This window comes from Etheostoma cragini, chromosome 5, assembly GCF_013103735.1.
Source record: "Etheostoma cragini isolate CJK2018 chromosome 5, CSU_Ecrag_1.0, whole genome shotgun sequence".
In the NCBI taxonomy this organism is placed as follows: domain Eukaryota; kingdom Metazoa; phylum Chordata; class Actinopteri; order Perciformes; family Percidae; genus Etheostoma; species Etheostoma cragini.
This window is the reverse complement of record NC_048411.1, coordinates 27,895,804-27,920,978: the sequence shown is the minus strand read 5'-3', so window position 1 is coordinate 27,920,978 and position 25,175 is coordinate 27,895,804. Positions and strand designations below refer to the sequence as shown.

General features: G+C 39.2%; 3 protein-coding genes and 1 long non-coding RNA gene across 5 annotated transcripts in view; 3 read left to right on the top strand and 1 right to left on the bottom strand.

Moving 5' to 3' along the window:
* The first annotated feature begins 1,706 nt into the window (after positions 1-1,706).
* On the top strand, positions 1,707-4,818 carry LOC117944429 (ladderlectin-like). Its single transcript, XM_034871231.1, has 5 exons — positions 1,707-1,847; positions 2,810-2,832; positions 2,989-3,095; positions 4,421-4,555; positions 4,627-4,818. The coding sequence occupies exons 1-5, from the start codon at positions 1,783-1,785 to the stop codon at positions 4,801-4,803; spliced, it is 507 nt and encodes a 168-aa protein (XP_034727122.1). The 5' UTR covers positions 1,707-1,782; the 3' UTR covers positions 4,804-4,818.
* A 1,868-nt stretch (positions 4,819-6,686) lies between these two features.
* On the top strand, positions 6,687-12,002 carry LOC117944410 (butyrophilin subfamily 3 member A2-like). The gene is made up of 6 exons (XM_034871197.1): positions 6,687-6,760; positions 7,672-7,768; positions 8,197-8,538; positions 8,813-9,088; positions 10,437-10,586; positions 11,292-12,002. Exons 2-6 carry the CDS (start codon positions 7,681-7,683, stop codon positions 11,915-11,917), a joined length of 1,482 nt encoding a protein of 493 aa, XP_034727088.1. The 5' UTR covers positions 6,687-6,760; positions 7,672-7,680; the 3' UTR covers positions 11,918-12,002.
* A 1,838-nt stretch (positions 12,003-13,840) lies between these two features.
* The window catches only part of sncaip (synuclein, alpha interacting protein), a 20,122-nt gene continuing 8,787 nt past the window's right edge, over positions 13,841-25,175 (top strand). The window contains exons 1-7 of one of the 2 annotated variants that reach the window (XM_034871165.1): positions 13,841-14,011; positions 20,881-20,968; positions 21,857-21,929; positions 22,413-22,957; positions 23,188-23,332; positions 23,421-23,701; positions 24,460-24,639. In XM_034871165.1, the coding sequence (XP_034727056.1) occupies positions 20,912-20,968; positions 21,857-21,929; positions 22,413-22,957; positions 23,188-23,332; positions 23,421-23,701; positions 24,460-24,639 (1,281 nt within the window). In that variant the 5' untranslated portion in view covers positions 13,841-14,011; positions 20,881-20,911. Of the gene's footprint in view, positions 14,012-20,880; positions 20,969-21,856; positions 21,930-22,412; positions 22,958-23,163; positions 23,333-23,420; positions 23,702-24,459; positions 24,640-25,175 lie in introns of both variants that reach the window. The other variant, XM_034871164.1, reaches the window with a different exon arrangement.
* The window catches only part of LOC117944435, a 10,059-nt gene continuing 1,442 nt past the window's right edge, over positions 16,559-25,175 (bottom strand). The window contains exons 2-3 of the long non-coding RNA XR_004656576.1: positions 22,161-22,164; positions 16,559-16,570 (exon numbers count right to left, since the gene is read on the bottom strand). This is a non-coding gene — a long non-coding RNA (uncharacterized LOC117944435). The remainder of the gene's footprint in view (positions 16,571-22,160; positions 22,165-25,175) is intronic.

Genomic DNA, 25,175 nt, shown 5'->3' with positions numbered 1-25,175 from the left:
ATTTGATTGGTGTCTGTCTTGTGTATCTGTATGTTTCTTTGTTGTTGCTTTTGTATTTTTATGGACCATGAGTCTAAAATAATAAAGGCTATCTATATAAATAAAATTGAATTGAATTGAATTTATATACCGAGCTCTAAAATTACGTTTAAACATTATTTCATGTATTCTTTATTCTTCCACATTCATTCATCATTATGTTCTTCGTTTATTTGTTGATATACAGGGTGTATGTATAGTGAATACATCTAAATTGATAAGTACCAGATGATTAGTAAATTTAAATTATTTTTACTCAAAAATTTACTAAATCTTACATTTTGTTACTTTTACTATTTTCTACCACATTTTTTTTTCAAATGTAGTTAATTTATTTAAAGTATTTTAATCAAAATAAAAATTGGTCTCACTTTTTGCAGTGCAGATGGATGCATTAGTCACCTCGATTCACTGTCCCCCTCTGAATCACAAAGTACTCATAACTGCTGCTGATGCAATGTTTGCACCAATGGCCTGGAGGTACATGTGGCAAGGACAACAGAAATAAACAGGAGGATAGAACATGTTTACCTTCATGCCTGAAATCATTGTGGAAAGGATCCCTACAGAGATAGACATTTTTGTTATAGTAAAATTTGTGTTTTTTAACCAAAAGAACACTGCCAAACTAATACTTGAAGCGTATATGGAGCCAGGATATTTTCACATGTAAATTAATGAATTAAAAGTTTTATTTCAACCTAGTCAATATTCAGTGGGGTTCGAAAGTTTGGCCACCCCAGGTAAAAGTTTGTGTTAATGTGCATAAAGAAGCCAAGAAAAGATGTAAAAATCTCCAAAAGGCATCAAATGAAAGATTAGACATTTGTAAAATGTGTCACAACAAGTTAGATTATGTTTCCATCATTTACACTTTCAAAATAACAGAAAACAAAAAAATGGCGTCAAAAGTTTGGGCACCCTGCAGAGTTAATACCTTGTACAGTCCCCTTTGGAAAGCTGAGACCTGACAGCGTCATAGATTGTTCTCAATCATCGTCTGGAAGACCAGGTGATGTCAATCTTAAGGTTTTTAATGCCCAGACTCATCTGACCTTGCCCCAACAATCAGCACCATGGCTCCTTCTAAGCAGTTGTCTAGAAAACTGAAACTAAAAATAGTTGACGTTCACAAAACAGGAGAAGGCTATAAGAAGATAGCAAAGTGTTTTCTGATGCCACGGACTCAGAATGATAATCTGAGTACGTGGCAAAACGAGCAGTTTTTGTGGAAGTAAATTGAAGGTAAACAATTAACCATTAATGTAACATTGTACTATAGCTTGTTTCGCTGCTTCTGACTGCAGCAGTATTGCTTAATACTGGACCAATTTCACAGATTATTGTTCCCAAAGGTGAGACTCAAAAGCAATGGAAAATAGGTTGTCAGGTTGAAGAAACTCTTCATAATGAAATGACTCTTTAACATGCAATTAGGTTGAGGTAACATGTATTGGACTGTCCCAGGTTGTTTAAAAAACAACATCAATTTGGTTGAAAGAAATGTAATATTTCTGATGTTAAACACTTTAAAAAGTGTCAATTTGACCCAAGGACAACACAGGGATAAAGTGTTAACATTTTAAAAACACAACAGTGTGGGATGTTGTGCCCTTTGATTTATTGACCATATCCAAACGGATGTGATGACGTTCACTGAGGAAAGGACGTGTATCTCCACACAGTAAGACCGCAGGCTGAATCAGAGAAAGAAGAATTATCTGTATTATCCCTGCCACTAAGATGCTGACCGTGTCTCTACTCGTTTGTGCCATGATGGCTCTGGCTACAGCTGAGGGTGAGAATCAGTGATTATCTTTATCTGAATAAGAGAAGTGGAGTAAATACAATGCAAAATGTTCCGTTTCGGAACTTCTGGCTATGTTTAAATATATTTTTAAATAGATAGTCACACATATCAGCTGAATGCAGGACTTTGCCTTGCTGCGGTTGTAGGAACAGGAGCTTACCGCCCGCTTCCTTAGAGCCGACACCAAGGTGCTGAAGGCAGTGTTTCAGAAAGTACTTAAGAACAGAAACTACTTACCCTATAGTTCTATATAGTTAATGTATGGTGTAAGGTAAAAACAAATGTGAACATAAAGGACTCTCTGTCACCATTCAACCCAGTCAAGATGGTTGCAGGATTCTAAATATGGGCAAAGTATGGAATAAGTATAGTAGATTCTAATAACTTCTCTTTTTAATAACTCTCTTATCCTTAGAAGAACTAAATTTGATCAATAAATACATTAACTGGCTTGCATCTAGCTCTAAAGAAACATGAAATAGCCTTTAGATATGGAGGGAGGACTTAAAAAAGAGGACAGAAAAGCCTTAGAAAGAAATCTTTAGATTCCTTCACTTGTTAAAGATTAACTAATGAAAATTCAATCAAAACATTGCCGGATTGGATGATAGCAAACCTGCTTCCCCCAGAGCTCCACAGCCTAATGTTAAGTCCACTATAGATCTATGTCTACAGCTATAAGTTTTTTTTCGCACCACATTTATCCTAAAAAGTGTGGCAAAAGTCAAGGTGCGCAGGTTTGCCAAATTGTGATGCAGAGAGCACATGTTGCAGTGACCGAGTTGAGGTCGTACTAGAAAACTTACTCCAGTTAAAAATAAAGAAGAGTAAATGTTGCATAAGAAGTTTTCAGCTGTAATTGTATTTGCGTTCATATCAATATATCAATCATCCTTTTGTGTATGTTTTTTGGAACTTTACATTTAAAAACTGTAGGTGTGTGAATATTTTCTGATGAAGTTCTGATTTTTGTTCTACAAGTAGTCAAATCTTATTCTACAAGTCTATAAGCTGTCACGTTTTCCACCAGTTATCTTTGTAACGAACAGTGCAGGTATAGAAACGTGTAGATGAAGTGCTGACAAACGTATTATTAATAACTCAGTAAAATCAGATGTTACATTTCTCTGTCTTTGTAGACGCTCCCAACGATGCAGGAGTCCCTTCTTGTCCTCCTTCTTGGAGTCAGAACAATGGTCGCTGTTTCCTCTACGTTCCTAGAGAACTGGATTGGGCTGATGCTGAGGTAATCAGAAAGTACTGTTTATTCTGCTGGTATTGAATAACCTGTCCACCAAATTTCCTTTACAATAGATTAAGTAGTATTTGATACATCTTACCAACTAACAGACAAACAAGACTTTTAGTCCACTGTCATGCTAAGACCTTGTATTAGACAACATTGAAAGTGCTAACACTGTATAATGTTTGTTTACTCTTTGTTTAAAGCTTATAGGATGCTAACATTTGCTAATTGGCACCGAACAAAACAGAACATGACTGTCTTTAGTTCTGCAGATATTTGACACGTTAAAATGTCAATGACCTGATTATGGCGCTAGATGAGAAATCAGAGATCACCAAAGTTGTGGGAACATAAATGATAAACCACTTATCATTACAATTTATCCAATAATTTGTTCAATTTTATTCATGGACACAAACTTGCACCCCTGGGTGGAGCTTTGGAAAAGTCCCAAGGGATTCATCGTCTGAACAAGTGCACTGTTAACCTGAATAAGTGAACAGTACTCAGAAAATATGAGCCAATCAGTTGCAACACTTGCAAAAGTAGAAGGTTGTTGGAGCTTAAATATTAGAAGTAACGTGAACTTATATTATTGGATCATGTGACCTGAATCAAATTCCAAATATTGTCATGTACGGAATAACAGTGGAATATAAGTGCATGTAAACGTACTGAGTGTATAAATCTTTTAACCAGCTAAATTAGCTGTGTCCCGAGCACCCTCTCTTACTCTCAACATGTAAATCATTTATCAGACTTGTGGTTGTGGGACAGTAAGCAGGTGTAAATGTGAAGACCTGTAGTGGATAACAAAGAAATGTTTTGAAAAATATTTTCAAAACTGCTGAAAGTTATAGCCTACGGCACCCACTAAACAGACAACGTAGACAATAACTGCGCTAAATGAATGTTAAATTGAGTTCAGCAGTGTTCTCTCATTTGTTGTTCATGTTTTTGTTAAGTTGTTGTGAATTGTCAGAGGAAAAACAACATGATATCAGCGTTATGTAGGTAAAAACTGTAGTATACTGTACGTTAAGATAATTTGCAGATCGATTGACATATTCAACTGCTTGTGGTGCTACAGAAGTGCACAGTGTTGGTGAAAAGTAACACATGCAATCAAAGACAAGACCTCCTAATTAAAGCTGCCACAGTACCAGAGACCACGGTACAACAGTGACGTTAAACCCTGAAAAACTACCATCACCTCATCTACAAATATTCACTGCACAATATTTGAGCCAAACCTCCATCCTCCTGCTAGTGGAGGAGACCACATTAAATGCAGCTTCACATCTGTGTGTCTCTCTCCCCTGTAGAAAAACTGCCAGTCCTTAAAAGGAAACCTTGCATCGGTGCACAGTGTCGAGGAGTATCAGTTCATTCAGAGGATGATCACAGAACATACTCAGGCTAATCCATTAGCCTGGATTGGAGGCTCTGACTCCCAGAAGGTAATACATCATAAAAAAAAGTCTGATAAGGGATAGGATGTCACGTTTTAACTTCTACATCTTTTCTACAGAACAATGTTTGGTTCTGGAGTGACGGCAGACCTTTCTCCTTTACATTCTGGTGTGCGGGGGAACCCAACAATCAACGTGGCAACCAGGGATGTATCCAAATGAATCAAGGAGGTAAAATACAACAATTGACTTACCAGGAGGTCTGTATGGAGTTAAATGACAAAAGTCATAAATAACAATGTTAGAGTTAAACTCTGACGTGATGCATAATGAATGGGTGATAAACACCCCACATTGCTCCGTTTCGCAAAATCTAAATATTTTTTTGTAACTGTCTGCAACTCGTGTGAAGCTTCCTCCTCTGTTTTGTGAAGAGATTGTGGCCTTTGGTGTCACTGATATTCCCTCTGTTGAGATTTTAAAGCTCTAAATGACTCCTGTGTTTCTTGTGTTCACAGTGCAGGCATGCTGGGATGATACAGAGTGTTACCATGCACATCCATCTGTCTGTGCCACCAACCGATAAGAATCTCCCGAGCTGAAAAGCTCACCCAGTAAGAGCGTTCGCCCCATGTTGGCTGAGTCCTGCAGCGGAATCCAACCTGCGGCCCTTTGCTGCGTGTCATCCCCCATCTCTCTCCCCCTTTCACGTCTATCCGCTGAAACTACGATAAAGGGAAAAGCCCCAAAAAACTAAAAAAAGAATCTCCTGAGCTGACACAGAGATCAATTGAGCCAACCACACACACAAACATCTTCTGGGCGTGTGACAGTGTGGATTTCTCTGCATCATCAGTCTCATGTGTAATCACAGCTTTAATTTTCTGTTTGGCTGTAACCAAACCTTCCTACTTTCTCTTTGGCCTTCAATAAGAGAAGACTGAAAATGTTGTGAAAAGAATGCTTTTAGCACAAACTAATCTTTGATGAACTTTGAATTAAACTCTGGAGCATTGAAATAAGCTGGTCTCTATCTTGTTAAATTTCACCTAACAGCAGACTTTTTTACTTTATGTGAATATCACAAAACAGAAAACAACGTCACTGATAGGCATCTGACAATAGAAGAGGTTGGTTTCCAACCCCATTGGTGGCAGCTCAGGGTTGGCAGTAGGGAGTTGGGTTGGGAATATATTGTGAGTATGAATGTTACGGATAGATGTATTTCAACTTATCTTCTATTCGTATTAAATAATAGGAAGAGTAGCTTCTGTTTAAGACAGACAGAAGCTAATGAGGAGCTGGTTCAAGTCCACATACGGACCAAAGTATGGTGGTGGACTGGTGGCTGGAGAGGTGTCAGTTCACCTCCTGGGCACTGCCTTTCCATGTGCAGCCAACTCTGACATCTCTTCATTAGCGCATGTGAAGGTACTGAGCATGTGGGTGTAATTCTGGCCTGTGTGTAATAACAACAGTGTGTAAATTGTTGTAGAAGATAAGTTATCTGTGAGTGATGTAGTCTATAGTTTTCTTTGATCCTGTCACTGCCGTGGACTTGATAATGTCTAAGATTTGGCGCCTTGCTGGCCACTTGTCATTACAACTTGTTTGGCTGGAAGTTTTCATTCTTTGATTTTCTTTTGCTGTTGGTAGCACAGAGTTAGTCCTGAAGCAACAATGCTGTTATGAATGCACAAAGGATATGTATCATGTGTGATTTAGGCTGTCTGATGTAGGCTATTCTATGTCATGCAGTATGTGAACGTCTTCTCTGCTGTTTGGGTTCATGTTTAGTTACCACTTTGTGTAATCAAACGGTTACTTTCATAATGATGAAACAATTAGACAAATTCAGGAAGAAGTGATTGGCACAGATAAGGTGCTGAGTGCGCTGTCTGTCTCCATCAGCTGTATGGGAGCATTGGGCTGGGTTTTCACAGGCAGCCTTTTCAACTGCACTAATTATTTTGATACACATTGTATGTTCTTAGCCAGAATTGCATTAATCTGAACTCCCTTAAAATACCTTTTATCACACAACAGCCTAAGATAAAATGACTAAAATGGGCTTTAAATGAAAATCTAAAATGATGGTATTGAAGACATACATAACGCTGTACAGTGAGCACTACGGCCGCCGGAACGAGAACACGCTTTTTATTCCAGGTGACCGGAAGCAGCAATAACCCTCCTCTATTTTTTGGACTTTGGCCCTGTCTCCTTGGGGAGATTTCCAGAAACACACAACAGGTATGCAAGCGTTTTAATAAATATGTATGATGTGTTCATGTGTTTAGGATTGGACTTAATCTCGTTTATGATATTCAACTTTTTTTTTTTTTATATTGTAGCCTAGAAAGAAAAGAAGGTAGCCCCCCCCCCCATAGAGTTTTATCAAAATCCCAATTTGCAGGAAATTATACAGAACGTATAATGAATTGAATTACTCTAGGCTATATTGCACCTATACCCAGGCTCTTTAGAGCATGTAGGTTGCTTTGAGTTTAAAATGAATAGCCTCTTTTTATTCACGTTATCGCTCCTTTTGTTACAAGTGAAAGTGAAACTATAAGCTCTAACACCAAATCAATGATCGCTTTATGTTTTAAATGATTGCTTTCGTGTTATAAGATCAGCTCACACAATGATCACGCTCCATGATTAGCTTCATTCATGCGCCTTTCATAAAAAGGTTCAATGTATTAACGACCGGTTAAAACGCCACACACTGACGATGTTTAGTTATTAATGTCATAAATCCGAAGTTAAAAGTGACAAACTACCCGATCTGTGTCTTTTTCTGTATCTGCACGTTCATTTTTGTATTTCAGACGCTTTGCTGAGATTGTGTGAAGAAAGAGTAGAAATATCTCTATTGATATTTCAACTCGTTTAAATTGACTATACTTGTTTGGGGTCCCAAAGACCACATTACATTCACTCAAGTACTGTACTTAAGTACTTGAGTGTGAGTACACATTTAAGGGTCTCATATTTTACTTTTGAATTTCCATGTTATGACACTTTAAAAAACACAATGAAGATAACAGATAAAAACAGTGTTTTGTATGTTTTTGGACTTTGGAGTTAAGTGCATGAAATATTTTCATACATTTTTTTAAATCACTTTTCTTACAGTTTCATTTGTATTTTTTCTTTAGAGCTCCAAGATGCTTGACAGACCGTCCCAGGGTGGTGCATTCACTGTCCTGGTTTTTCACCCTGTTGTCTTCCTCACCCTAATACACTCATGTAGAGGTAAATTCCACACACCACTTACAGTCTATTTATGCTAACCTGTTTGTTTTTTAAGCTCCTCATTAGCTTCTGCCTGTCTTAAACAGAAGCTACTCCCCCCGGGGTCTATTATTTCATAACAATATTAGATAAATTGGAATACATCCATCCATAACATTCAAACTCACAATATACCTGGAGAACAACAAAAACATACATCAAAGGTATTACAATACATGAACTTACTGTATGTAAATGACATTTCTACTCACCACATACCAAAAATAAACCATACATCAGACAACACTCAACAAAAGACCAAAACGTGACCAACACATACAGTTGCTCACATAATCATTTAATCATAACATGTGCTGAAGAATGTCATAAAAATGCATGCACACTTGTCTCTATGCTGCAGAAATGATCAGAAACCTGTTTGTTTTCAGGTCAGTCTGAGGTGATTGGTCCATCTCAGCCAATAGTGGCCTTCATTGGTGAGGACGTCATTCTGCCGTGTTACCTGGTACCTGCCATGAATGCCTTTGACGTCACCATGGAGTGGGCGAGACCTGACCTGGACCCCAGGTTTGTTCTGGTGTGGCGTGATGGCGGGGAACTGGACAGTTTCAAACATCTGTCCTACAGAGGCCGAACATCTCTGTTCACTGAGGAACTGAAACATGGAAACGTGTCCTTGAAACTCTCCAAGGTGAAAATATCTGATGTGGGAACATACAGATGCTTCATACCAGTACTAGAAAAATCCGCTACTGTTCAGCTTGTTGTAGGTAAGTGGGAGGAAACATGTTGTTCAACCACAAACCCTTTTAAGATTGAACGTGTCCCAGGACTGTAACAATTATTACATATTTATCTTATTGTGAATTATTTTACATAATGGCCAGTGTTCCTGTGTTATTACATCATTTGGGGTCTCATAAAAGTGATTTACAACCAAAAGATTAATCCCAAATACATTCTTGAGTAAAGTGCTGGGTTAGAACGATAGTTAGCCAGGCCTGCTACCATTAGCATGTCTCATCTAAAGCCTCTCATCTTTAGGCGCCGTCTCCCCACCTGTAATCCAGAGCAGTAAAAACCTCAGTGCAGGGGTTCTCCAGTGTGAGTCTGAAGGCTGGTACCCAGAGCCTGAGGTGCTGTGGCTGGACGGTGATGGGAACCTCCTCTCTGCCGGAGCCACGGAGACTCTCCGAGGTCCTGATGGACTCTACACTGTCAGCAGCAGAGTGGCTGTGGAGAAGAGACACGGCAACTTCACGTGTAGAGTCCAGCAGCAGAACATCAACCAGACCAGAGAGACACACCTCTACGTCCCAGGTTAATATAGTTTAACCCTGTTGTTGTCCTCGGGTCAAATTGACCCATTTTCCTATATCAATGTTCTTTAATTAACCAAAATATCCTGATAGATGCCACACAACGCTTTTTGGGGGGATTTTGATGGGTAATTTTGGGGTGTCTTATTCAGTTTTATAGCGTTTGAAAAACAAGCTGAAGTGGTTTTGAAATAGCATTGAGTAAAAGTTGACACATTCCAGTCTGTGAATATCCATCAACTTACATTCCTTCATTTTAGTCTAAATAATTCCTAATATCTGTTTTTTTAACTCAAATATTGGGTATAATTTCCTATAAATTAGGTTTATTGACCACAAATTCCCAAAATAACTGTAAAAGTAAAGTTAATAAGTTAGTGTTACGTAGAGTGTTGAAAACGTCAATAAAGGGACAAACATTGAAAAAAAAGCATCAAAGGTGTTGAAAAAATGGACAAAAACATAAGAAAAAGTCAAAATTCTTGATTTTCAATTTTGACGGGAAACAACACAAGGGTTACTATATCTTTGATACATGTTTAATAAAGTTCAATATGTTTCTGTATGTTCAGGATGTGATCATTTAGAGCGACACTTTGGTTCAGATTTTATATGTTCTGTTTTAAAAAATAAAGAAAAGGAAAATTCCCTGCACACAAGTGTTGGATTTTCGGGAGCTTTCTCTTTTCTTTGGGGAATTTTTAACCTTTATTTATACTCGAGAGATCATTGAGGGGTAGGGTTGGGTACCAAAACCCGGTGCTAACACGGCACCGGTGCATATCGCTGGTATCTACCGGACCAAATGTTAACGTAGATATTTGTGCTTCATTTTGGTGCCAAATGCTGGCGCTGCTCTCGGAAACTCTGAAACAGACTTTAAAGGCAACAGAAGCATCACTGCCTGTGACGCTAGTTAACACTTCACTTGACAGCAGGTTAACGTTGGCCTACCGTTAGCTAACAGCTGGATTAAACACGGTTTAAATGCTGACAGCAAAATGATGTAAAGTGTGTCTGAATTTCACAGTAGAGGATTCCAGCAGTGGGACGTTAAGCATTGTGCAGCTGCCGTTTTTGGATAAACAACACGGTATGGAAAAACAAGAAAAACTAAAAAAACGGAAGAGAAACAACACCATCAAAAAACACTCGTAAGGTGCCAAAACGTTCTGAATTGGGAAAAATAATTTGATAGATAAATCAGGATAATTAGGATTTAAAAGGAAACACAATTATTGACATCAATTACAATTAGAAACCTAATTTACTGCAACACACAGGAGAAAAGTGGTGTGTGTGTGTGTGTTAATTTCTCCTCTTATATGTTCTGTCTTTTACCATTTCAGATGAGTTGTTCATGGTCCCCAGTTCTGCCAGTACTCCCAGTACTGCTGGTAGTCCAGGTGTCATTGCTGGCTCGGTTATCGGTTGTGTCCTTCTGATGTCAACAGCTGGGGTTGTCTTTGTTGTGTGGAAATGGAGGCAAAAGAAATTCAGTAAGTAACAAACTGATTTTACTCATTTCTTAATGTTTTGCTGTTGTTCAGCTTTTTGGTGATCTGGTTTTGAATGATTTGACTTTAAATTTAATATGCATTATTTTGATGTAAAATCCGTGCTGGAAGAAATTTTAAGATCCTTTACTTTAGTAAAAGTACTTTACACACTGTGAAAATACTCCACCACAGGTAAAAGTCCTGCATTTAAAAACTAACTTGACTTAAAGTATTTTAATTTTATTATCAAAATATACTTAAAAAGTGGAAGAGTACTCATCTTGCAGCTTAGGAAGTAGGAGAATTTTCTCAACTCATAAAGAAACACTTCATCCTTCAGTTCATCACAGACATTCAACACATCTGGAGATACGTGGTTTTCACTGGACAGGAAGGGGATGGAAAACTGTCAACTGAATATTATCTAAAGCTGTCAGACAAATGTAGTAGAGTAGAAAGTACAATAATTACATCTGAGATGTAGTAGAAGTATAAAATGGAAATATTGAAGTACATTTGTAATTTGTACTCAGTAATTCAGTTTGATGGCGTTATAAATACTAAAAATGAATAAACACCAGACTAACAACAGACTGAAAATAATATTTCCCCTTGTAGGATCAATAAAGTATATCTTAATCTTATATAAGGACATTTTAACACATAAAAACGTCATCCGTTTCTCCTGATTCTCTATTCACACAGAATGCAAGAGGAGGAGCCCCGAGGACGGAGATGAACACACAGAGGAAGGGAAGAAGCTCACATCTAAATGTGATAACACGGGTTTCCAGATTCTGAATGAGCGAGAAGGAGAAAATGCACCGCTGATGGCAGCAAGAGAGGAAGAGAATAATGTGATCAGAACAGAGGACGAGGACAAAGACAAGGACGGAGCTCAAAGTGAACATAAAAATGAAACACAACAAAACCAGACCAAACCAGATGTGGACAGGGCAGAAGGAGAGAGGGACGTTACATCTATAAAAAATGAAAACGTACCTCTGATTTCAACAGAGGTAGAAAAACACCAAAAAGGAAGACGTTACAGAAAGGGCAGGACAAGAGGAAAACGACAACTTAAACAAGAGAAGGAGCTCAATGTGAGTCAAAAACAGACAGGCAAGAAGAAGAGACGTCATCAAGGAGACAGTGAGCCGACACAGAAGAGGTTAAAAAAGCCAAAAGAACACAATGGCGCTGAGATAAAGTCTGAAGAGGAAGTTTACATGGAACAAGACATAATAGATACAGAAAAAATGGAAGTGACTTTACAACAGGATCAAGCATTTATGTGTCAGGAAGACCAAGAGGAGGACATGGACCTTTAGAAAAACCGCAGGAAACTCAAAGAAGAAGCAGGACGCCATTTACAACATTTACGTTGTCCAGCTATGGGCAGTTAGTGTATGACACCTTATAGTTTTTGTTCAGGACTCTCATGGATCAGATTGGATGTGTGCAAAATGATGTTATCTAAGTGTTTAAGTTAAAACTTCAAAGCATTAAAAAAAACTACATATTGTGAGTAAATTCATGTAAATGAAGGTAATACGTGTGGTATGTTGGATTGTCTTGAATATAATAAATCTGTTCATGTTGTTAGTAAGTCCTTTGGTTGAGACACATCAGCCAAATGTTGATAAAATATGACGATGCACAGACACTGACAGCGGGGATTGTTTTCTTCTCGAGTGGATTTACACATTTGAGCGTTGTTATTTTCTCTATTATACTTTTTAAAGCTTTCTCTTACCACGATTAGCATCAAGCAGGTCAAGGTGATGTGATGATAGTGTGCCAAAATGATGTAAAAATAAATACATTTTTTTTATATTATTCTAACACTTCTAGTCACTTCTCCTTTCATTGAGGCTGTTGAACAGTTTCTGAGTGTGCCACCAGATGGCCCTGAGGGGTCTACACCGAGTTCCACTGGCCCACAGCGGAGGTCCACAGGCTGTTATTATGGAAACACAGAGGACATTTATAGCTTCTGTGTTTTTCCCTTTCTGACAGACTACAACTTATGCAACTACATGCATGACGTCAAATGTCTGATTTTGGAGGATGAATGGAGCCTCCTGACACTCAAACTTATGTTAAGATATGAATGCAGTCAAGTCAATAAAGAATCACACACATTGCAACTATATTTAGGAATCAAATAACAGTTTTATGCAATTAAATACACTTAGAGTTCTCCAAAAGGCTCAACAAGAAGGTACAAAAGCAAACACGCTTGATTTTAATATATTAAGCATTTAAAGAATGTGAATTACAGACAAATCAAGGTGGTTTGTTTTATATAAGTCATTATTTTGATTGTCCTGGCCAGATGTTAACACCCTAAAACACAATAGAAGTGGTTAAAAAAAGATAATTATAAATAATAATTCAGATAAAATAGAACATTAAAATTAGATTTCTATTCATTTCAGAATACATGCATGTCTTAATGAGAAAATAAATCCTCATCAGAAGCGAAGTTGTATTGTGGTGTTATATTCTAAGGATAACGGACCGATGTAACCCATGGCTCCACTTCCTCCGTCTGAGCGGCTGTTCTCTGCAAAGATCGTCTATTAAAACGATGACTCAGCAGGAAACAAAAAATGTGAAATCTGTCGCACTGACACTGCTGCTTTACCTTCAACAGAACAGAACAGAACAGCAATAAATATCAATTCATTTTTTCACTTATCTTATCAAAATAAGCTCATTAACATACCCTACTTTAAAAATTAATAATATTGAAGCCTGTTTCAACATGGACACAGGCTACATAACACAAACACTACATTTGTCTGACAGAGTTACTTCCTAGATTAAAGCATTTTATCCCCTTTGTGTCCACTGAAAAAACAAGTAGTTCCAGATTTTTTGTTGATATTGACAAAGTAAATGTGTTTGCCTAAGCGAAATAAAGCCTTCAAAAAGTCTCTTGGATCAGCTGGAAAATATGTTTCCAAAAACAAAGAGGTCACAATGACCCCCACTGAAAGGTTGACTCTTATACAGGGTTCACACAGGAAAATAAAGAAATATAGTTTAAATTCATGACTTTTACATTGTCACAAAATATTTTTATACTAGCCTACTTAAAGTAAAATATATTACATACACACATACTGCAAAACAGAAACCAATATATAACGCCTATTTGCACTGACAGTAATAGTGTTGTTATCTCTCTTCTTTCTGACTAACATGGGACTCAGAAACGTGCTCAGAGTGAGCCCTCCTCTCATTTCCTCCTCTCTGTGTTTCCCATATGTCAAAGTCTTTGTGCTTTTCAAGACAGCGAGGCGACAGAAGGGGGAAGAAAAACAGCTGGATCCAAGAATCAGTCCTGCTAGCGGCTCGGCTAGCTGTATCACCCCTTCAAGCTAGCGCTTTCTCCTCGGCTGCCTGACTTCCAGAAGGTACCGTATCATTAAACTGTCTGTTAACCGGGAGAACACAGCTCTGTTTCCATGGCGAGCTGGTTTTTACCTGCGCTGCCTGTTCTGACCTATTTTTCCTAGTGCCTGCCCGGCTAGGCAGCTAGCTTCCACATTAGCTTCTCTGGATGCTGATTAGCCAGCTAGCTTAAGCTAATTAGCCTCCTGCTGCTTCATGAGCAGGTATCAAAGGATTAAAATAGCTGTTAAGACTAAAGAGAGGACAAACCACCTAAACTCACTCCACTTTCACTGTTTTCGTTTGCAAAACACGTTTTAATTTTTTATTAACCACTTTAAGCCTTTCTGATGCTCATTCTTATCTAGTAACTAATAAATCATATTTTTAATTACTGGGAAATGAAGCAATAATCACACACGTGTTGGTCTCAAATGTTATTTGATTTCTCGAAATGTAATGTTCCCTGCATCCTGGTCATAAAACATAAATTACAAATAGAGCTAGGTGATCTAGTAGGATTCAATATCATCATTTCAAACCAAAAATTGTTTTTTGACATTGATTTATATTATGATATGGCAAATATGTAACTACAGTACACCAACTGCTCTATATAACAGAGTCAAAGTACTTTACTCAAGTCTTTTCTTTTTATGTGGCATTCTATTTCAACTCCTGAATTCATCTGACAGGTTTATTTACTTTACAGATGAAGATTTTTTGCACACAAAATATATAAAAAGTTCAAAATATGATGTTTTGTTGTAAACCTTTTATACATGACGGTTGACAGAAAATGAATTGAAAAATACTTTGATAATCGTTTAAATCAAAGTCACGGGGCTGTTTTTTTCCTACTTTAAGTTCTTTTACTTTGAAATACGTTGATAAAACTTTAGTGAAAGTAACATTTTTAATGCAGGATTTGTACTTGTACCATTGTAACAGCGTATTTAACAGTTTACTACTTTTACTTGTGTAGCTAAAGGATAAGATACTTTGTTCTCCACTGATATATACCCGATTGAATATTTCATGGCATGGGACCTTTTTAAAACAAATTAAACAAAATAATTTCAAACATTCTTTTACTGAACAAACTAAACATTGAATTAACCCTTGTGTTGTCCTCAGGGCCAGTTTGACCCGTTTTTTATTTTTATTTTTAATATCAGGAATGTGGCTTTCTTTCAACCAAATTGCCTAAAGATAACATGGATGCCACACAATGTTCTTCAGGTGAAATGAATGATTACTTTCACTGAATTTAGTTTGTGTTATTGAATTTCATAGCATTTTAAAAAAAGTGACCAAAACCTTGGAAGAAATGACAAAAAAAAAGAGACAAAAAGCGCTGGGAAAAAAACGAGAAATTGGTTTTGTATATTGTAAAAATATAATGTGTAATGTAATGTAAAATAAAAATGAGGCTATGAATTAAAAAAAAGCGTAGAAAAACTGCTAAAACATTGGAAAAAGCAAAAGATGATAATTGATGGGAAGACCACACAAGGGTTACATAAAAGCCTCCAGTAAAAAAAGAATGACAGCTCAGTTTTAAAGGGCAGTTTTCTACTGATATTTTCTTGCAACTAACAAAAAAAAATCTCTGGGTATCAATCGCAATACTTTGCAGTTGTACGTGATATGCGTATTGCGCCAGGTATAAACAAACGGTATACTGTGCAGCCCTTCAGCTGACAGTGTAATACGCGAGTGATCCCTCAGCGCTGAGAGAGCAACACTAACGCGATTTGAACTGGCCACCGTCCAGACTGCAGGTCTTAATGCCTGTAATCAGCGCTCCATGTCATCTGAATTAGAGACACGGTGATGATAGATGTTTAACACCTAGAGAAAGTTCTATTCAGAGAGGTTTTCCTTTGTGTATTCGTTTTGCGCTGCTTGAGTTAAGTGGTTATTTTCTGTAACTGTGCTCATACTGTACGTCTAAAAACATGCCTTGTTACTGATTACCCTGTTTCTTCAGTGTGACACACAATTTACATCACATTTCTAAAACAGATAACTTGTTGTGAGGCACCCCAATCATATTGTTAGTGTCTTTTCTAATAATATTCTGGTTAACTCTATGCTTGTCTTCTAGGTTTAAGTCCATCTCATTTAGACTTTTGTTTTAAAATTGTGTTTAAATTGTTTTATAATTCTTTTAATTAGCACTTTACAGCAACCAGCAAGTATCCAAAGTGCTTAACAGAATGAGTAAAATCACATCATACAATAGAAAGAGTGAACATAGAAAACAGTAAAATCAGAAAAGGTTACAAAGAAACAAAAGAATGAAATTGTCCCATCACTGCTACTTATTAAAAGCCTGACTAAACAGATATGTTTTGAGTTTGGACCTCAAAAGATCTACATCTGTAACTGTGCCAATATCATGAGGTAACTTGTTCCAGAGTAAGATTCTAAGACTAAGATAACTGACTAAGATAGGTTCATTTAGAGAACTTAAAGCACTTTAGGTAGTGTTGGTATTCAGGGTGTGGTGAGGGACTTCTGTGTAATCATGCAGATAGTTTTGGTGTTATTTATCCAGGTTTTTAGATATTTGTCTTCTCTTCAGTGCAGTTGAGGTGAATGGAACATTTGTTGCTAAAAACTTTGAAAAACTACAAACAATTCAACAACAGAAACCATATAACGTTTCCCTGTTACTCTTTATAACCCACAGTTTTTGCTGTAAAATGATTTTCACTGAAAGAAATCCATCCTACTTAAGAAGAAGTCCTGATGGAAAATGTTGACAGAAAGGTTAATGGATTATCAATAAGAACGTGCACTGGTTTTAGAAAGAGATGTTGCTTTTACATTTTATTTTTCGTCATGTTTTATTGTTGTAAAGCAAATTCTATTCACCTTCACCGACATTAGGCGGAGACAGAAATCGGAGACAGAAATCGTAAAACCTGGACTGATAAAACCCAAATTACTCGATGTGGCGACACCATGAGAGGCAAGGGAAGAAACGTGCTGTAATTTGGATGAAGTGTCCCTTTTTAAAGGAAAGTAAATTTAGGAATATAGGTGTGTCTTTAGAATTTACCCTAAATCAGTAAAGAAGATCGATATCAGTTTAACTTCTATGTGTCTAGTAGGGCTAAGCGATTCATTGCATTTGCAATGATATCGATATACATTTTCCAAAATTGTAAACCTCTATTGTCTAGGACTTGTATGATACATACATTTATCTCGTTAGCCAATAAGCTAGTCATCAGTCCATCCAGACAGTGGAGTCAGGACAGGTCTCAGGCCTGGCAACGCCACTATAGAAAAGACTGCATACTGTCACGGCATCCAGAGTAGGTTTGGGTATGTTTTTTTTGTTTTTTTGATAGCAGTGCTAAAACAATACTTTCAAAACAATCAGTAGCCTGAACAAATACTCTAGCTAACAGTACGCTAACGGTAGGCTAACGTTACCTGCTGCCAAGTGTAAGGTTAGCGTTAACTAGTGTGACATGCAGCGATGTTTCTGTCCCTAACGTCCATTTCTGAGCACCAGAGAATGGCGCAGTGGCACCGAAAGGAGGACCCGAAATCCTTGTCGCTATTCTATCCGGTAGATACCAGTCACTTTGGCAACTGTGCCATATTAGACCCGGGTTTCAGTACCCATTACTAATCCGGTTGGGTTGTTGGTCAAGAAAATACTGTAGCTCCAACGTTAAGTGCTGTAATAATTCCTTTTCACTACTTGTAGAAGAGACAATATGTTTCAGACCAGGAGTTGTTGGAAGCTGGATTCACTCTGCTCTTTTTCATCTGACCTCTGAGAGAAATGTAAGGGAACATACATCTTATTTTACTTTGAAGAAAGAGTAACCTAATCCCTTTCAGACTCCTCCTGAAAACTCCCATCCCTGTTTCTTGTCTTTGCTCCAAAACAACGTTTCATCTCTCTGACTGTTTTCGTGTCTCGCTGCCTGGAAGGATTCAGAATTGTCAGCTGTTCACATAAACACAGGAAAGCTGACAACCTCTGTTTTTTTTTTTTTTATACATTCTTATTTTTGATGTCGGCTTCCAGACCTACACAGTTGTTATCAAGGATGTTCGGCCCGCCTGTTTCTCAAAGCTGCAATCAGAGGTCTTATTCTGACCAGTTTAGTTCTGTGGTCGCTCCCACACAGTCTGAAAACTCCACTCTTACATGAAAAGCTCCACAGTTCGCTGCTTTCTGAACATCCCTTGACTGCGAATGGACTTTTGCTTTTTTTTAAACAAAAAGAATGTTCTTTATAATGTATTCAATGTACGGCGAATGGTGTAAATAACAGAAACACCTTACAACACAGTCTGAAAAATGACTGAGTTAATGCAAAATTGCAGCAGTATTGCTGTTATTTTGTCATTGGTTACTGTAGGGATAGATCTCAGGTCAACATGCATTTCTTTCCAAAGAAAAGGTCCAAAGTAACTAAAAGCACCCTGAACACATCTGGATCTTGTTGTAGGTACACCACTTGATGACATGAGAGGCCTGACTGCAGTCAGCTGGGGCTGCACTTAAAGCCAGTTCTTGTAATCCTCTCAAAACTGCCATAGATTAATCTGTGGATTATTTTATCAGAAAACTGTGAAAACTAGGATAACCACCTCACAGTTGTATGCCTCCACCAACCACTCACATCCAAGTTACATCCAGAGCATGAATGTATAGAAAGAACTGGATACAGCGTTGAAGGCGGAGCCGCGTTCATTCTTATAGGAGTTGCTAAGTGGCGGACGAAGCCGACATGGAGCCAAAAACGAGCCAGGTGATCAGCACAGCTCCCGCATTATTCGGCCCATAGAGCAGGTGCACTAGAGACCTTTGCCGGCTACTTCCAGTCAAATCTTAACCGGTCCAATCAGCAAACAGAGGGAGTGTCTGAGAACAATGACATTGAGGTCATGCGCTATTTTGAGTTGTAGTTCTGTAATGAAAAATGCTAGCAAAGCCATTCCATCCGTTGTGGCAAAGCTGCACAATATCCAGAAAAAGTTTGATTTTCCAGCTGCTCCGTTAGTGGTGAAAGAGTTAGCTAAGGCGAACGCTAGTGACGCTAAGTCGTCATCACGACCAAACAATAACGATTAGTTATGGCAGATCCAGAGTGGCTCTAGTCAGATCCAATAATTTTAAATTTCAAAAGAGTACTCGCCTTCAAGGAAGTTAACACTTGTGAATGGAGAGTGGGCAAACTTGCTGTACAAATACGAGAGTTTGGAGGAACCAGAATATACGTGACCAGAGATGCAATTCCAGTCTTTGGCCCCTCTGTTCAATTTGCTTCACGACCCGGCACACTTCCTGGGGTTCAGTCCAGACTCTTATGTAGAAAAGGTATTAAGTGTATCTTTTGGCAAGACGTGGATGCTTCAACCCGGCAGCACAGATCTCTCTCTAAAATCACCACAGTTTTAAGTTTAGTGCCACTAATTCAGTTCCTGAGTTATGGTGATGAATAATGGCCAGAACAGTATGATGTCCCAGCGAAATTGACCTTTGGGCTAGAAATGTCATCACTTCATAATTTTATCCTATTAAAGATTTGTGTGAAATAAATGTTCTCATAATTAGCGCATGAATTCATGAACAATTGGCCCAAAACGTGTGTTGATTCCAAGGGAACGTTTTTGCTGGATTTGAAGAAATAACTGCAAGGCGTTCGTGAACTATTGTGTAAAGAATGTGATGCTCAACCCTAAAGCGTAATTCTGGCGGCCGCAGCTCTTCCTGGCACGGAGGCAAATAAAACACAATTTCCCAGAACCCAACATGACGTCTTCAGATGCCAACTTCAACAACTATGCATAATTATTGTAGATAATGTTGATAAATGGGACTATTTTTTGTGCCAGTTGTGTTATATTTAGTTTTATTGTGAACAGAAGCTCACTAGTCTCAGTTGTCGGTACAAATTTAGCGGTCCATTCTTGCTCTGGTGTTAGTTTATGTTGCGTACTGTCTCTTTAAATCTTTGTTTGAGCTCTGCGAGTCACGCCGCTCTCGGATCAGTCCTGATTATCCCGCTCTTTGATGCCTTTGATCACAACAGCTCAGGCAGTTTGTGCTGTTGACAGTTTAAAACCCCCAGTATTACTGAGCAAAATAAAATAAAAATTTCATTCAGCCTTTGTTTTTTTTACAGTAGTTGGTAAGTCCTCCTTTTAGAATACAAGTCCAATTTGTGTTTTCTTTTCTGCAGTTTCCTTTTAATTCACTGAGCAGCAGTTTGTCAGCTCCGCTAGGAAAAGAAACTTTAGGACAGGTTTTCAACAGGACTGTTCTCAGTTTCCTGCAGCTACTTCCTGTGTTTTATTCCTGCTGATCATATCACACAACATGTAGTGCTTTTCTTGATCACATTTCTGGAAATGATACTGCTACTCAGAAAAACAAAGAGTCTTATAGCTTTACCAAAGTAGGTGACGCATTCTCTTCAAGGTCCGAATCTTCAAATTACTTAGAAAAACAGAAGTATAAAAAAAAACTTACATGAGAGTATTTTTTTCATGTAAATTGTTCCCACAGTTTGAAAAGTGCCTCTATAAAAGAGCTGCAACTAACAATTATTTTCAGAGTCGATTGTGTTGATTATTATCTAGATTATTCGATTTAGTTGTTTAGTCCACAATGACATCCTCAAATGTCTTGTTGTGTCCAGAACTCAAAGATATTCAGTTTACTGTCACAGAAGAGAGAAGGAACTATTAAATTATTATTAAAAAATTATTCAAACCGATTAATCGAATATCAAAAGAGTTGCCGATTAATTAATAAATAGATTGACAACTAATCGATCGGTTACTCTGTGCAACTCTACTCTGTAATGTACATGCCAGTGTTATAATATGATGTGTGTGTTGCTGTCTGCAGCTGGTGGTGGGGCTGATGATGAGGTGTGAACATGGAGGCTCCTGAATACCTGGACCTGGATGAGATCGACTTCTCTGATGATTCAGCGGTCAGTGGGAACAGCTGCTAACCACACCTACCCACTTGATAATCCATAGGCGTAGATTTGAGGGGAGGGAGGGGGGGGGGGGGGGGGGGGGGGGATTTGTTTCCACCAATAGAGGTAGATCCTTCCTCAAGAAATATGAATATAGTAGATTCTTGCTCAAGAAATGTGAAAGACAACTCACTTCCCAACAGAGGTCAAAATAACTGTTCAGGGGGACTCAAAACATGTATGTATCCTTACCTGTAACTACTGTTTCTCAACAATCACAGACACAGTAAAAGGAAGTGCCTACAATGTTTTTTTGGGGGGGTGCTGCAATCAACCCTGGAGGTTCTAAAGTCAAAGTCAAAGTCTGCATTATTGTCAATTTCTTCACATGTCAAAACATACAAAGAAATCGAAATTGCGTTTCCCTCTATCCCCCGGTGACAAGACATGTATAACAAATTTGGTCCACAGACAAACATAACATTCAAGTAAACAACATGAAAAAGTAAAAATAAGAAGATATATACAATGAGGAAAATAAGAGCAGCAAAATTTGAGTTAAAAATGTCCAATTATGCATACTGTCGACAGTCTATGTTCTAATGTTCAGTTGTATGTCGGAAATGGAAATTCATTTATTTTCCACCCTGATGAACGGACTAAATATTAGGAAATACTTCATGTTCTTTGAGGTGACAGCGAGATTGAATAGGCATCCTTTAGGCACTGAATAGGAACTTTGTGACTTTGCCTGTCGGTGTTTAATACCCCCGGTGTAACCTCCAGCCGCCTAAAAGGGTCATGTTACAATTCGTCTGTGCTTAACTGACGCTGCAAATAACTCCTATCTAAATGTAACTGCGTTGCACAGCTGCTGAACTGCTCTTTGTGACCCTGCAGTATTCTGTGACGTCTCTGAAGAGCATCCCAGAGTTGTCCAGAAGGAGTGACGGCCCGGCCGAGGAGAGACCTGGTAACTAATTATTACAGAAGCATATCTTAGTTAGAATGTTTTTTAAACTGTAAAGGTATAGCAGACTTGTATCTACTGAGTGTACTGTTAGTGTAATAGTTTTAAAAGTAATTCCAGACCTCAACAAAACCCAATTTAATGTTGTTGGGTGTTTTTTTGCACATTTAAAGCTATAGTGCGTGGTTTCTGAGGTTTCTGTCGCCCCCATGAGGAATTCTAAGTAATGGCAACAGCACTGTTGGCTCGCCCACATGATACAAGCCTTTGTGATCGCACAGCAATACTGACAAATGCAGAGAGCGTTATGTGGAGCCGATAGTCTTAATTAGCTTTGTTGTAACTCATTTGGCATTGGCTTACATGTAACAGACGTTCATTAATATTAAAACATTACACACTAAAGCTCTAAACGTCTATCTAATAAAATCTCTGTGAAACCAAACTACCATATTTTAAAAAAACTCTCCTCTCCTCATCCTGCAGCTCCAGCCATCAACTGGAGTCGCAGCGTTTCCTCCCACACTGGCGGGGGAATCAAACCCACGGGGCTTGCTGAGGTCCACAGTAAGTTCCGGCCCGTGAAGAGGGTCTCCCCTCTCAAACACCAACCAGAGACCACCGACTCTGACTCAGAGGGTAAAGTCCAGGGCCTGGGGGAGTCCAGAGAGGCCAGCAAGGATGACAGCTCTGACAAACCGACTCATGCCTCCACCTCCTCTGACGGGCCGGGAGGGAAGGCAAAGGGCCTGGGCGGCAGCGTTGGTGTTGTTGGAGGGATCAACCCCCAGGCTCTGTTCGGGGAGCTGGAGCACTATGATCTGGACATGGACGAGATCCTGGACGTGCCTTATATCAAGTCCAGTCAGCAGATGTCCACGCTGCCTCGGGTCCCCCATGACAAGCGCTCGGTGACAGGGAGCAACCTCGGTGGAGGGACCCTGGAGAGGACCCGGGGAGGGGGGCTGAAGAGCTCCGCTTTAGCCCACAACGAGCCTCTGAGCCTGGGCGGCAGCAGCTCACAGACTCAGGTACTTCTAAACAATTTCTTTAATAGTTTTAATTTTTTATTTATTTTATCCACAGTACTCCTTCAATCTTTTATCTAATTAACAATTCACAGTATTCCATTAAGGCTTCTGTTTCAACAAATAATGTGTTCAACGGCATGAAATATCAGCTTTTCTAATGAATTACTGAATAAACTCTAATGTTGGTATTTATGTGTTTTCTGCAGTATTGTGTTCTGTCTCCGCTGAAGTGGTCGGACCTGAGGAAGTCCAAGTCAATGGATCCAGACCTCCACCACCTCCACCGCTCCCCGGCTGGAGGAGGCTACCAGTCGGAGCTGCTCTCCTCCGGACTCCTCAGCTGCTCCTCCTCCATCTCTTCCTTCTCTGATGCAGGTGCCAACCTTTCTTCTTTTCTGTTTTACCCTTTCTTGTTGGAGAAAAATAAGTCATTACATACCTTTCTTTGAATAATGACTCCCAGACAAGCTGCTGTCTGCGCGGGTCTACCCAGACTCTCAGAACCAGAGGCCAGGCATGGAGCCACCAGGGGGGAGCCCGGGGATGATGTTCCCCCTGCCCGGGGGCAGCGTGGGCAGGCAGGACGCCTCCAAGCCCAGGGCTCCTGGTCCAGGAGGGGGTGGAGGCAGCAGTGGGTCAAGGGGGTTCGGAGGAGTTGGAGGAGCAGGAGCGGAGGTGGACGAGGAGACCAAGAAGAACCAGAACATCATCAACATCGTCAGAGAGGGACAGATGTCTTTGCTGGTGAGTGGGAGGCATTGTGCTTCCGATTAACAGAAGAGAATCTGACGCAGAATTTCGGGTCTTAATTTTCCCACGTCAATGTAACGCTACCTCTAATGCTCTTTCTTTTATTCTTGGATGTTGTAGTTCTTCGGTTAATAGTCCAGATTTAATTTGCTATACTACAACTACAAATGAGACCAAAATGCAAGTTACATTGCAGCCAATCTAGACACTGATAATGACGTCCAATAATGCCAATGTGGAAATCTGGGAATTATTTCAGACAATGTTGCTGGACTTTTTTCCCCCGATGTTGTTATATACGTAGGTCTTAAGTGTTGTTCACAATGGTCTTAAAAACGTCTTAAAAAGTGAGGTATGTGTGAAAAGGCGTTTTCACACATACCTCCTTTGGTCAGGACTTTTGGGTATTTCAGTTTGGTCCAAACCAAAATTACAGGTGTGAAACCTCCCCTGGACCACGGCCCGGATCAAAAGACCAAATTTTGGTCCAATAACAAGAGGTGGTCTAGATCTTTGGTGCGCTTGCATAACTACAGTGTGAAACCAAAACTTACCGGATCAAATGTGTACAATGTAACAAAAACATGGACCTTGGTGCCGACTTTTATGTGTGAAAACACCCTTAAATTTGACTTGAACCTGTTACATTTCAAACCACATGGGATTTTATATGTTTTTTTTCTTCTCCTTATCCTTTTCTTTTTCTTCTCCTATTCCTCCCCCACCCTTCCTTTCTCCTTCCCCTCCTGCAGCCTCACCTGGCAGCAGACAACCTGGAACTGATCAGAGACGAGGACGGGAACAACCTGTTGCACATCTCGGCCTGTCAGGGCCACGCTGACTGTCTGCAGCATCTCACCTCCCTGATGGGGGAGGACGGCCTCAACGAACGCAACAGCCAGCAGCTCACTCCCGCTGGTCTGGGAGTTAAGGTCAGTGTGTGAGGAAAACTGTTAATGTGAACTTAAAGATGTTGATTAGTGAAAGCTTCGTGTTTTTTTTAAATGGCATAAGTAGAATCGAGAAAAATCAAGCAGACCAAGTTTCTTTAAATATTCCTAAATACAGAATTCCTGAAAAGAATTCATAATTCAGGCTGCTCTACTTTATACTATTTCTTCAATGTATAATGTGTAATTTGCTGCAGCTAGGGGCGCTTTGTCACCAATCCTGTTTATAATATTTATGGACAGGATATCGAGGCGTAGTCGGGGCGGGGAGGGGTTGCAGTTTGGTGGGCTCAGGATTGCATCGCTGCTTTTTGCAGATGATGTGGTCCTGATGGCATCATCAGCCTGTGACCTTCAGCACTCGCTGGATCGGTTCACAGCCGAGTGTGAAGCGGCTGGGATGAGGATCAGCACCTCAAAATCTGAGGCCATGGTTCTCCGCAGGAAACCGATGGAGTGCTTTCTTCGGGTAGGGGGTGAGTCCTTACCCCAAGTGAAGGAGTTTAAGTACCTTGGGG